Below are 12,776 nucleotides of genomic sequence, written 5' to 3'. Positions count from 1 at the left end.
AGATGAAGTCTGTAAATGAAGGCCATATATTGTTTGAGCCATGCCTCTCCCGAAGGGGTTTTCATCACAAGTTCATGTGTACCATGGGCCTTAAAGAAAATGCTGCAGTTGGAAACTAGAAAGCTTCACACAGACTGCTGGAACTCCAGCCTGTCACTGCAGGAGCCTAGACCTGCTGGCAGATGTAGCACAGAGCCTGGCTGCTAAAAATGAGCATGAGTAGGACTCGGAAAGCCAGCAGTTGGCTTCAGGTTGTTTCCGAAGGTTAATGCATTCCAGACCCCTCAGAGCTGTGCCGGATTCCCACATGTCTTTCGGTGGGTTGCAGCAGCAGACAAAGAACAAGGCAGGATGTTTCAGACAGCAGGTGAGGTATGCCTAGCTCTGGAGAATAACATGTTGCTATGTTTTGTCCGATCACTGTAATGTCTATCTTGCTGCAGGACAGGAGTGATGCCGAGAGGTGTCAGCTTTGTACAAACAAGGACCAGGCTAGTGTTGCTTATTTGGAGTGGTGTAGCACAAAACTAGCTAATTCCATCCCTCCAGTTACAAGCTGGTCTTCTTCCTATTTAATCAGAATAGTTAGTCATGGTATGTTTCCATACAATTCAATTTAAATAGAATTAAGGTTAAAGTACAAATTCTTTGATCTCAGCAAAGCTGCAGTGTAATTTTTACTGAAATTCATGGCAATTTAGCTGAATTTGTTCTTAGATTTAAGAAACGGCAGAGGGGAGGATCACCTGTCTGAAGAGACATTAATTTTATGGAACCTATTCCACAGTATAAGGCACCACCGTTCCAGTAAAACTATGTATATTTGTGTGACATTTGGAACAAAATAAAGACGCACATTTCTGTTTCTGTAGATATGATGGAGATGGTTCAATACCTCTGGGGCATAAATGTACAAGAGCTAAGTCTTTCAATTAAAAGGAAGCTCTGGAATGAGATGGCATAAGATGAAGTTGAAGGGGGGGGGGGGGGTTAGAATCAAAAGTAATCTAAGGAAATACTTCTTCACGGAAAGATGGTGAATGTGTGGAACGGCCTCCTGGTGGAAGTGGTGGAGAGTCAGACTGTATCTAAATTCAAGAAAGCTTGGGACATAGCATCTCTAATGGAATAGGACATATGTAGGCATATTTTCAAAGCACTTAGCCTTCCAAAGTTCCATAGAAACCTATGGAACTTTGGAAGGCTAAGTGCTTTGAAAATATGCCTCATGGTCTTTTATATGCCTTCATTTTTCCATGTTTTCCTATGGTATTTAGTTCTTTAAAAATAATTTACCAGTAAATGAACATCTCTCCTCAATAACATTAAGAAGTCCACTCCAGTAGTCACTGTTTAGATGGTTTTTTTCATTTGCAGACCTTAGATGCTGTTAAATTCCTTCATCTTCATCCATTCCAGACCAGCCTATACTGGTGGGAGACAGAACAGATTTGCTCACCTCTTATATAAGCTGATGCAGCCAGGAAGACAGTCAGTATTGCTCTGTTTCTAGCAGTGCTCATCTTTATAGCATTCAAGCTTGAGGCCATAGCTCGTTGCGCCTATTTCTGGTGGGGCCAACCCACGCACATATACAGATGCTAGGTAGAACCAGGGCTCTTCTCCACTGGTGGTGGTAAAGGTCAGCCCTTGGCATGGTGCTAGAAGTAGGCTAGTGCTTTTTTAATTAACAGTTTTTGATGTTGATGGATGCTGCTTTCCTTAGGGGCAGTCACACGCCTATCGATGAGGATAGTTGAGCACTCTTCACTGCCCTAAGTACAGGTCGGGCTTTTTGAGCCAGTGGTTGACTAGGTGGCAATATCTGCTCACCAGTGTCAAACACGTAATAACAGTGATACTCATCAAAAAGAGTGCTGCTGATGACTGCCTTGGGTAAAGACAGGGTTTATTGAGCCTGGTGGTACAGGGATCTATCCTGAACAATTTACCAATACTCATCAGAGAGTGCGAACCAATTAGCAAGCCGGTGTATAATTGGGTAATTCTTTGAAATGCAGGCAGGCTTCGGGTGGAAGAGAGCAGCTGCTGAAACAAATACTATTTAAGGAACTCCCAGAGCATAGAATTAACTCATTAGCAGGAGGCAGAGCCAGGGCAGTCATCCAGGGATGAAGAGAAGCTGTTGCAGGCTTCTTCCTTCACCTTGTAGCTCTCTCAGAGCATGAGCCACGTGGTGGCCAGAGTTTCTTGTGCTGTTCTGAGGCTTTAAGAACAGCCCTGGATTTTGAATATTGTGTGGCTTGTACTGAGGCCACATAGTTCATGAAAACAACAGGTATGCTAGGAGGGGGCACCTGCCAGCATCAAGATATAATCAGAAGAGGGAGGGACTAGAGTTGGGGAGGGAGGAGAAACAAGCTGGGAAAGGGGCTTGATTAGGGAGGTATTGTATTAGGCAGTGAGCTCACCAGTCCGAGGTATACACTCAGCTAGTCAGGTTTTTTGGATATCCCAAAAATTTGCAAATGAGAAAGCTTTCTCTCGTATATTCAGTGTGGATGTCATGAAAATCAGCTAGTAGCTGAGTGTGTCCTTAATACTGTTCAGAACCTGTGGGTTAAGGAGATACGTTTGGTGGGAGAGTGGGAAAAGCTGTAAGAGAGTGTATTGAAGGGGAAATAAGTGGAAGAGGAGAGGAAAAGAGCTATACAAAGGAAGCAGTAGCAAGATGAAGGGAAAACAAAGCGGGGGTTGCAGAGAAATAGACACCAGACAAAAAATGTTTAAGTAAAAGTGTATTCCTTTTAATTAAAATTAATTTGCTATCCTTTCACTTACTGCAACACAAGATTTGGTTCTTGTGCAGCAGTGATAAATAGTAATGAGGTACCATATTGAATGCAGAATTTCATGGCAACCACATGCTAGTATGTGTGTTTTGGGGTGCATGTAAGAGATGAATGGGATATAAATGACCTGAGGTATTTGCTTCCTGTAATAGTCTTTGGTCATTTAAAATTGTTCTAATGTATTAAACAGGACCTCTGCATGTTACTACAATCCTGAAATACTGTTCTATTTAAAGTAGCATATTAAAAAATCATAGTAATTCATTTTGCATTACTTAATTTATTTGTCATATAATTCCCAGAGGCATACCTGGTTAATATTTCCTGGTGGCGTTTTTAATAGCATTTCTCCATAGGGTACATACTTGTCTTCAGCCTAACAGACATTAAATGATGCTCATTTTCAAAGCACATAGACTTACACAGTTACATATATGCTTTGAAAATGAGCCTCATTATGTATAGAGATATTCGGCTATTGGATACCCCAAGTGTATTGTACTTTGGGCACAATATTTGGGCCATAAAGCAGTTTAAGCACTCTTGGAGGCATATTTTCAAAGCACTTAGCCTCCCAAAGTTCCATAGGTTTCTATGGAACTTTGGAAGGCTAAGTGCTTTGAAAATGAGCCCCTTGGGATCCCAGTTCCATATGTTTCTCCTAAAATCACACAAAGTGTGACCAGACATCATAGCACTTGCTATAAGCTTTTAGTACATTTTGAAATACTTCTGCCAGTATAGGTCTTCATTTTTGTAAGATGTTTCATAATTTTGAATGTTAAAATAGTATATTTATAATTATAAGAACATCAAAACATTGGATGAAAGGATGTAAATGGCAGTTGAGATCTTTCTGTGCAGGAAGTTTTTGTACATTGTGCAAAATTTAAACATCGCTGATCATACAATTTTGTAAGCAAGAACATTTTAAGTTGTAGTTGAATAGTAACTAGGTCTGTTGTATATTCAACAGTGTATCTGGCTGAAGAAGAAAGCCAAGTCTCCGAGCCTTCAGATGATGTGTAAGTAAATTTCTCTGGGATTTCACTGGGATAGTCCTAAAGGTAGTCTAACTGCAGCCGTGACCTCCTAATTTGTGAGGAATGTACTTTAGTCTAGAGCTTATCAACCCAGTCCTTGGGACACACCAAGCTAGTCAGGTTTTCAGGATATTCACAATGAGTATTTATTTGCTTACAATGGAGATAGTGCCCTGAACAAATTCCTGGTCAAAGAAAAGTTCAGGATGGTTTCCCACCCATGATTCAGGAAAATGATTGGCTATGCTCTCTGGACTTAAGGATGCATATATGCACATCCTAATGCTTCCAGCCTACTGGTTGGGAACCCAACACTTCCAGTACCACATGTTGCCATTTGGCCTCACGTCAGCTCCCAGGGTATTTACCAAATGTCTAGTGGTAGTCACAGCGACGCTATGCAGACTGGGAGTCCATGCATATCTCGACGATTGCCTGGTGAAGAGCATGTCAGAGGACGGTATTCAGGAGTCCATGCGGAGGACTACTTGGGTTCTCAAGCTACTAGGGTTCGTTTTTAAACTACCCCAAGTCCCATCTTCACCCTGCCCACCAATTGGAGTTTATTGAAGCCCTGCTACATACACAGAAGGTTCAAGCCTTCCTCCCGGGGCTGAGAGTGGACACTCATTGCACTGGATTCTTGGGTTCTAACCTCTCAGCAGGTCACGGCTCGGCAGATGTTGCAGCTTTTGGGACACTTGGTGTCCACAGTTTTTATGTGATGCCCATGACATGTCTTCACATGAGAACTGCCCAATGGACCCTAGCTTTTTGGTAGTTCCAAGCTGCAATGAACCTGGAAGATGTCATCCAAGTGTTCCTGGAGCTTGCTTGCTCCCTGTTGTGGTGGACCATTCGATCCAATTTGGCTTTAGGACTTCCATTCCAAATTCCTCGGCCACAGTGCTGATGACTGATGCATCTCGCCTTGGTTGGGGAGCCCATGTATACAGGCTTCACACTCAAGGTGCTTGGTCCACCCAGGAAACATCTCCAGATCAATCTCCTGGAGCTTTGGGGTATTTGGAATGCTCTAAAGGCTTCCAGAGATTGGCTGTCTCACCAAATTGTACAAATTCACATGGACAGTCAGGTTGCAATGTATTACACCAACAAGCAGGGGCGCACCAGATCATGCCCTATGTGTCAGGAGGCCTTTGGATGTGGAGTTGGACTCTCCGGCATGGTATGCTACTTTGTGCCACTTATTTGGCGGGCAAAAACAACAGTCTGGCTGACAGACTGAGCAGGGTCATGCAACTTCACGAGCAGTCTCTGAACATGGCATTGCCCGCAAGATCTTACAAACATGGGGCACCCCCTCAATGGAGCTCTTTGCCACTCACATCAATCACAAGGTCCCTCAGTTCTGTTACAGGCTCCAGACCAACAACAGACTAGCATCGGAGATCATCCTCCTTCACTGGGGGACAGGTCTTCTGTATGCACATTCTCCCATACCTCTTGTGGGGAAGGTTTTGCTGATACTCGGTCAAGACCATGATTCTGATTGTGCCTTACTGGCCTCAACAGATCTGGTTCCCTCTTCTTCTGGAGTTATCCTCAGAAGAAGCAAAGAAGAGACCTCATTATGCAGCCAGAGGTCTCTTCTTTATCCCAGCCTCCAGTCTGGCTCTCACAGCCTGGATGTTGAGAGCCTGGAGTTTGCTTCCTTGGGTCTGCCAGAGGGTGTCTCCTGGATCTTGCTGGCTTCCAGGAAATATTCCATGAAGATGTGTTACTCTTTTAAATGGAGGATATTTGCTGTCTGGTGTGAGGGCAAGGCCTTAGATCCATTTCATGTCCTACACACACCCTGCTTGAATACCTTCTACACCTTTCCGAGTCTGGTCTTAAGACCGACTCTCTATAAAGGTTCACCTCGGTGTAATTAGTGCTTATCAGCGTGTAGATGGTAAGTCTATCTGTGGACAGCCTCTAGTTGTTCATTTCATAAGAGGTTTGCTTTTCTCAAAGTCCTCCATCAACCTCCACCAGTGTCATGGGACCTCAACGTCATTCTCACCCAGTTGATGAAAACTCCTTTTGAGCCACTGGATTCCTGCCATCTGAAGTACTTCATTTTCTTGGTGGCTGTTACTTCAACTCATAGTCGGTTATCTTCAGGCCTTAGAAATGGATGCATCGTATACATTACAACAGAGTAGTCCTCCACATGCACTCTAAGTTCCTGCCAAAGGTGGTGTCTGAGTTCCATCTCACAGTCGATTTGTCTTGTCAACGTTCTTTCCCTGACATCATGCCCATCCTGCCGAGAGCGCCTTGCACATCTAGGAGTTCAAGCAAGCATTGGTTTATTACATGGCGTGGACTAATCCCCACAGATAGTCCACCCCACTTTTTGTTTCTTTTAATCCCAACAGGATGGGGGTCACCATCATGGAAACACACAATCTGTAATTGTTTGGCAGATTGCATTTCTTTCACTTATGCCCAGGCTGGGCTGACCCTGCAGGGTCATGCCAAGGCTCACAATGTTGAGCCATGGCTGCGTCGGTAGCCCACTTGAGGTCAGCCTCCATTGAAGAAATTTGCAAGGCTGCAACATGGTCTTCGGTCCACACATTCAAATCACTCTACAGCCTTGAACAAGATACCCGATGCGACTTTCGGTTTGGACAAGACAGTATTGGAGATCTTTTTGGAGTATAGAATCCAGCTCCATCCCTCTAGGCCTGTTTTTTCTTCTGTTCCAGGCTGCACTGTCACATAGTTTGTATATAGTTTCAGGTTAATCTGTTATGTCCTCGCTGTTGTGAGGCCCAATTGACCAATGGTTGTTTCGGTGAGCCTGGTAGCTAGGGATTCCCCATACATGAGAATAAATAGGCCTGCTTGTCCTCGAGAAAGTGAAGATACGTACCAGTAGCAGGTATTCTCAGCAGACTACAGGCCTTATAGACTTAAAACCCTCCCGCTTCCCCTTGGAGTTGTCTTTTTTTTTTTTTTTTTCTTCTTCTTATATATGCTGTAGTATTGTACTGTGGTAACTGCGCTCTTGTGGCGTTTGGGAAGGCACATGCACAGTGGATCATGTCTTGCACTCCACAAAGCTCTTAATAGCTTGTCAAAACCTCCGGACCGGGCAACACAGTATTGCGTTACTCACATGTGAGAATAGAATATAAGGCCTGCTGTCCTCGGAGAATACCTGCTACAGGTAAATATCTTCACTTTATCGACCTCTGGGAAACTGGAATGATGGATATATAATCTGAAAAGTCTTCTACATCTGCACCAACTGTGACAATATATTGTTTGTAGGTGATATTAACCTTCATTTAGAAAAAAATAGACTATATCAAAAGAACTGCATCAGTTTCTTGAATCTTGGAGCTTCATAACTCCTAAAGGGACTTCTACACATAGTAAAGGTCACATACTTGACCTACTAGCTTGTAAACTTATAAATCCCACTAATATCTATATGCCCGTGATAGAATGGGAGCCAATTTTATGGACAGACCATAGTAGACTAAAGTTTAAAATAAACTAGAAAGAAGTTAACTACAACAATACAGCTCATTACAAACCTACTTTATATAATTCAAGTGGCGAAATCAATATAGAATAATTTTGGTCTAAACTAGATGAAAATCAAACCAATTTCTATGCTAGAATCTAACAACTTCTTGGTAACTTGGGATGAACTCTGTAAAAACATATTAGATGATATAGCTCCTATTAAAAACAAATCCTGACCAAATAAAAAGCAAAAAGCTACGTGAAAAACTACACTGGCTCCCAATCAAGGAACGAATTGTGTTCAAAATCTGCACCCTGGTTCATAAAATTATTGACGGCGAGGCCCCGGCCTGCATGGCAGACCTCATAGACTTACCAACCAGAAACACAACAAGGTCAACACGCACATACCTAAATCTCCACTACCCAAGCTACAAAGGACTAAATATAAATCAACATATGCATCCAGCTTCTCCTACATAAGCACGCAACTATGGAATGCACCACCTAACAAACTTCCGGAAATCACTAAAAACCAATTAGTTCAAAAAGGCATACCATAAGGATCCAACCTAAATACCTGAACCCTGCAACACAACGAAACTTATACCAGAACTGGTCAAATCTTAACTCTCTCTCTTTAACCACCAATTTTCTCTATTACTCATGAACTTTAACGCAAGTCCACTCTGTTATTTTTCATACCGGAATTTGCGATCACCACTACGGTACTATGTAAGCCATATTGAGCCTGCAATTAGGTGGGAAAATGTGGGATACAAATGCAACAAATAAATAACTAGTTCAATCAAGACATCCTAAACATGAAGAGAGACTGTAGAAAATTGGAGAGAAAATGGATGAAAACAAAAACCATAGAAAAAAAAACACTATGGAAGAAAGCAACTAGGGATTACAAAAATAAAATTTAAAAAGTGAAAATTAAGTACTTTGTGCGTTCACCTCCTATCAGTTTTTCAATCGCCAAAAAAATTATATGCCTTGGTTAAAAACCTCATGAACGAAAACTCAGGAGAGAATAACTGCAATATATTTCAAACAAAAAGTGTGCAAGCTTAAGACAAAATGTAATTCATCTAACAGGCAAGCTAGACAATTATATAGAAGAACCCAATATATTGTCCATTGCTGCAGATCGAGTATGGTTGGACTTCTTACCTCCAACTTTTTATACAACCAAAACATTCTAAATATTCTTCCTCCCATTGTATCTTAGACCCTTGTCCAATCTAACTCCTGACTTCTTCATTGAATGCCTAAGGTCACATTTATTGTACTTATTCAAACATGGCATCTTTTCTGATTCAAAAGGTAACATCATATTAACTCCCATCCCTAATATTCATTGGGGGATAAAAATGATGTAACCAGTTACAGACCAGTTGCATCAATTCTACTGATTTACTAAATTAATGGAGTGGAGGAGTGGCCTAGTGGTTAGGGTGGTGGACTTTGGTCCTGGGGAACTGAGGAACTGAGTTTGATTCCCGGCACAGGCAGCTCCTTGTGACTCTGGGCAAGTCACTTAACCCTCCATTGCCCCTGGTACAAATAAGTACCTGAATTTATATGTAAACTGCTTTGAATGTAGCTGCAAAAAAACCTCAGGCAGTATATCAAGTCCCATTTCCCTTTCCCTAAACTTCTCATTATTACATAAGTCGCAGTCCAGTTTCAGACCCTGTTATAGCACTGAGGCAGTCTTAATTTGTTTATTTATTTAGATTTTGCTCACACCTTTTTCAGTAGTAGCTCAAGGTGAGTTACATTCAGGTACACTGGATATTAATGTTTTAATATCTAATTTTAGGAGAGAAATTAGTAGAAGCAGAAAAAAAACCTACAATTTGATATGTCCAGTGTTTTTCACATGGTAGACCATGATATATTAGTGAGAATACTTGACAACATGGGAATATGGCTCAAATGTTTCCTCAAGTTAAGAGCATATCAAGTGAAACTCAGAGGTCTCATCTCTCTACCATGGACTCCTGTATGTGTGCCACAAGGTTCTCCATTATCTCCCTATCCTCTTTAATATCATTATGGCCCCACTTGGGAGGAAACTAGAAGAAAATGGCTTCAACACCTTTATTTATGCAGATGACATGACCATTTACACGTATCAACGATTTAAGCAAAATTTTGAATATTGTTAAAGCAGGACTAGACCTGATGGAATCTTGGGCATCCACCTTCAAACTGAAAATAAATAGGGGAAAAAAACAAATTCTTAGTTCTTACTGATCCATTCCATTCATACCTTGCCATAGAATTCGTTATAGATCAATGCAAGTTCCCACTAGAACAGAACGTGAAAATTCTAGGTATTACAATCGATCAACACCTTTCTTTTGATCTGCAAGTATCTCTAGTGATAAGTCTTTAAAACTTTATGGAGTTTGAAAAGAATTAGACCCCTTTTCTCAAAAAGAAATTTTCAGAAACTTAGCCCAAACCTTAGTATTGTCCCAATTTGATTATTGTAATGCAGTATATGTAGTATGCAAGAGCAGGGTCATAAACTACAGACTGCCCAAAACACTGCCAGAAGACTTGTATGTAATGCCTCACAATTTAGCATCACAAAAGAAAGTGGAAAAGAAACCAACTTCAAGAGATCAGTCCAAACTCAGGGTAAGATGCTCCAATAAGCAATTTTATTTGGACCCTACAAGGTCCGTGTTTCGGCTTTTAAAAAAGCCTTCATCAGAGGTCTAGAAAATAACATATATATAATTAAATTTAATACATAAAAATCAAAATAGACAAGATATATAAAGAAGTTTAAAAATCAAAACAAACAACATATACACAAAAAATATGTAAAATACACATTCGATATATTAATAGAGTAGATGTAATTCGATAAAATGAAAATTATTGTATAACTATTATAATAAATCCACTGATACATCAGAGATAAGAGATTAGAAGTAATACAAATTAATAATAAAAAAATTATTTGAAAAACTCTATAAAACATACCTCAGAAAAATCTCATATCCATGGCACAAGTGTGTTATATCAATCCATTGTAATATTTGTTTATATAAAATGATATAGCATACAACAGAACAAAAATGTTAAAAATAATATAATGAACTGATCCATAGAAATAATATGACATTCCTACATATAAGGAACTATGATAAATAGAAGTAAAAATACTGATGCAAATCCAATCATAAAAGGGATAAAATTGTTGCATTACATATAGGTCACATGGAGATATAACATAAAATGGCAGACATATGAAAAATGAACATACCGATCAGTGAGTGCGCAATTGTATACTGATTGACAGTGGAGCATATGAATTGATCTCTCTGTAAAGGAACATCAAAAGCGTTGATTGCAAAATCATTATAATCAAGGAAAAGTAAATAAAAAAATGAAAAAATAAATATGAAAAATGAAGAGAGAAAAATGGGCTTATACAAAAACAGAATATATCAAATCATATATCAACCAGTACCGTAGACAAAATTCCAAGGTTAAAAATGGCAGATTTCCAGACGCAAAAAAAAAAATGAAAAATAGGAAGAAAAATATCCTAGAGTAAAAGTTCCAAGAAAGTATACAGTAAGTAGCGTGAGGGACAAAAATGGGCAATGGGATGCAAAATCTAATGCTAAAAAATGCTACAAAATGGAAACCTATAAAACTGAGAGTCAGACTTGAAGAGAACATAAAAAAAACTATCAAACCAAAACAGCTAAGAGATGTCGAAAAAGCTTGACAAGACAAAAAAACCAAAGATGAAACAAATAAAACAGGAGTACCCTAAAGCAAAAGTAATATATAAGCGATGATGTCAGGAATCCAAAAGCATATAAATGTATCCATAGCGGTGAAAGTACAAAGATATACAAAGGATAGCGCGCAAGACATTGAAGTGGGCAATAGAATGAAAAACTAATACAAAAAAATTGAAAATCGGATATATCGACAGTCAGATTTAGAAGGGCTTTAAACATCTGTCATACTAAAACAGCTAAGGGATGTCGGCAAAGCGTAGCAAAATGAAGAAATACAAAATGAAGAAAATACCTTACCTAAATGCAAAGAAGAATACTGTCTTACACCAACAAATTCAAATTGAAAAAAGATTTGGCGCCAAAACATCCAAATTAAGACACTATGCAGAAACGTGACACCTTTTGATAGGGTGTACAGAATTTAAAAAACTAGATTGATAAGTGTACTAGCTAATAGCATTTAGGTAACAAACGGATATATTATCTAAATCAGTTGATGTCAAGCCTGTCGTGGGTGTTAAAAAAACTAATAGGCAATTTGCCCAATTTGTCGAAGATAAATGAAAGGTTAATGAACTGACAAGTCAGATTTGATGACTACCTGTTCCAGAAAATTAATTAGAAAATCTGGTAAATTAATCACTCGATGGTTAGTCTAAATCAATTAATGCTGAATCATCGTGGGTGTTAGAGAAACTAATAGGCAGTTTGCCCAGTTTATAGAAGATAAATGAGAGTTAATGAACTGACAAATCGGATTCGATAACTACCTGTTCCAGGAAATAAATTAGAAAATCTAGTAAATTAATCACCCGATGTTTAGTCTAAGCAGTCTTCCGATCAGTTAATAGGAGGAATATGTATAATGCCTCAGATGATTAAACAAAAGGAGATTTAAAAAGACAATTAAACGATCTGACCTGACGTAAGAACCAGTGCTAGCCACCTTGCAAATATATTATATCCCATTGATTAATTAAAAAGGAAAGATTGAAAAAGCCAATTAAAATCTATTATATTATGTTTACTAGGTATTATCTTTTAAAATGATAACCTCACCACCCGATTAGTCAATAAGCTGTAAGGAGATTCTAACAAAATGATATAATTATATACATAGATGGAAGTCAGATGATAACTATATTCCTTTGATATTCAAACGTAACATAAAATATAATTACCCAGTATGTATAGAAAATACTAAAAAAAACTAAAGAAATATATAAAGGAATATTGTGATAAGATGTCCAAAGAATGTCATGGAAACCTTATAATAATATAAATGAAATATATATATAATATGCTCATAATGTGGGGAAAAAAACAAAAATAAATATTATTGAATGTCCAGGATTATTTAGTCATTATAATGTGTGTGTGTATATATGTGTGTGTGTGTATATATGTATATATATATATATATATATATATATATATACATACACAAAGCACATTCAACATATATGAATTTACTCATAACAAAATTAACCAAAAAGAAAAATTAACCAAAAAAATAATATATTAACAAAAAAAATGAATGATAATATAGAAACATTTTTATTTAAAAATAAAATAATAATAAGAAAAAAATAATAATAAGGACAAAAAAAACGTAATAAAACACAAAGGCTTCCAAAAAAAGGAAATGA

At 38.6% G+C, this 12,776-nt stretch overlaps 1 protein-coding gene across 2 annotated transcripts in view; it reads left to right on the top strand.

Moving 5' to 3' along the window:
• The first annotated feature begins 284 nt into the window (after window positions 1-284).
• Window positions 285-12,776, top strand: part of LOC115461851 (ferredoxin-2, mitochondrial-like) — a 30,283-nt gene continuing 17,791 nt past the window's right edge. For both annotated transcript variants that reach the window (XM_030191908.1, XM_030191907.1), the window contains exons 1-2: window positions 285-367; window positions 3,790-3,838. In XM_030191908.1, the coding sequence (XP_030047768.1) occupies window positions 308-367; window positions 3,790-3,838 (109 nt within the window). In that variant the 5' untranslated portion in view covers window positions 285-307. The remainder of the gene's footprint in view (window positions 368-3,789; window positions 3,839-12,776) is intronic.

The sequence above is a fragment of the Microcaecilia unicolor genome, chromosome 2 (genome assembly GCF_901765095.1).
Source record: "Microcaecilia unicolor chromosome 2, aMicUni1.1, whole genome shotgun sequence".
NCBI classification, from domain to species: domain Eukaryota; kingdom Metazoa; phylum Chordata; class Amphibia; order Gymnophiona; family Siphonopidae; genus Microcaecilia; species Microcaecilia unicolor.
Note: the sequence above shows the minus strand (reverse complement) of the source record. Positions and strands in the feature narration are given on the sequence as shown.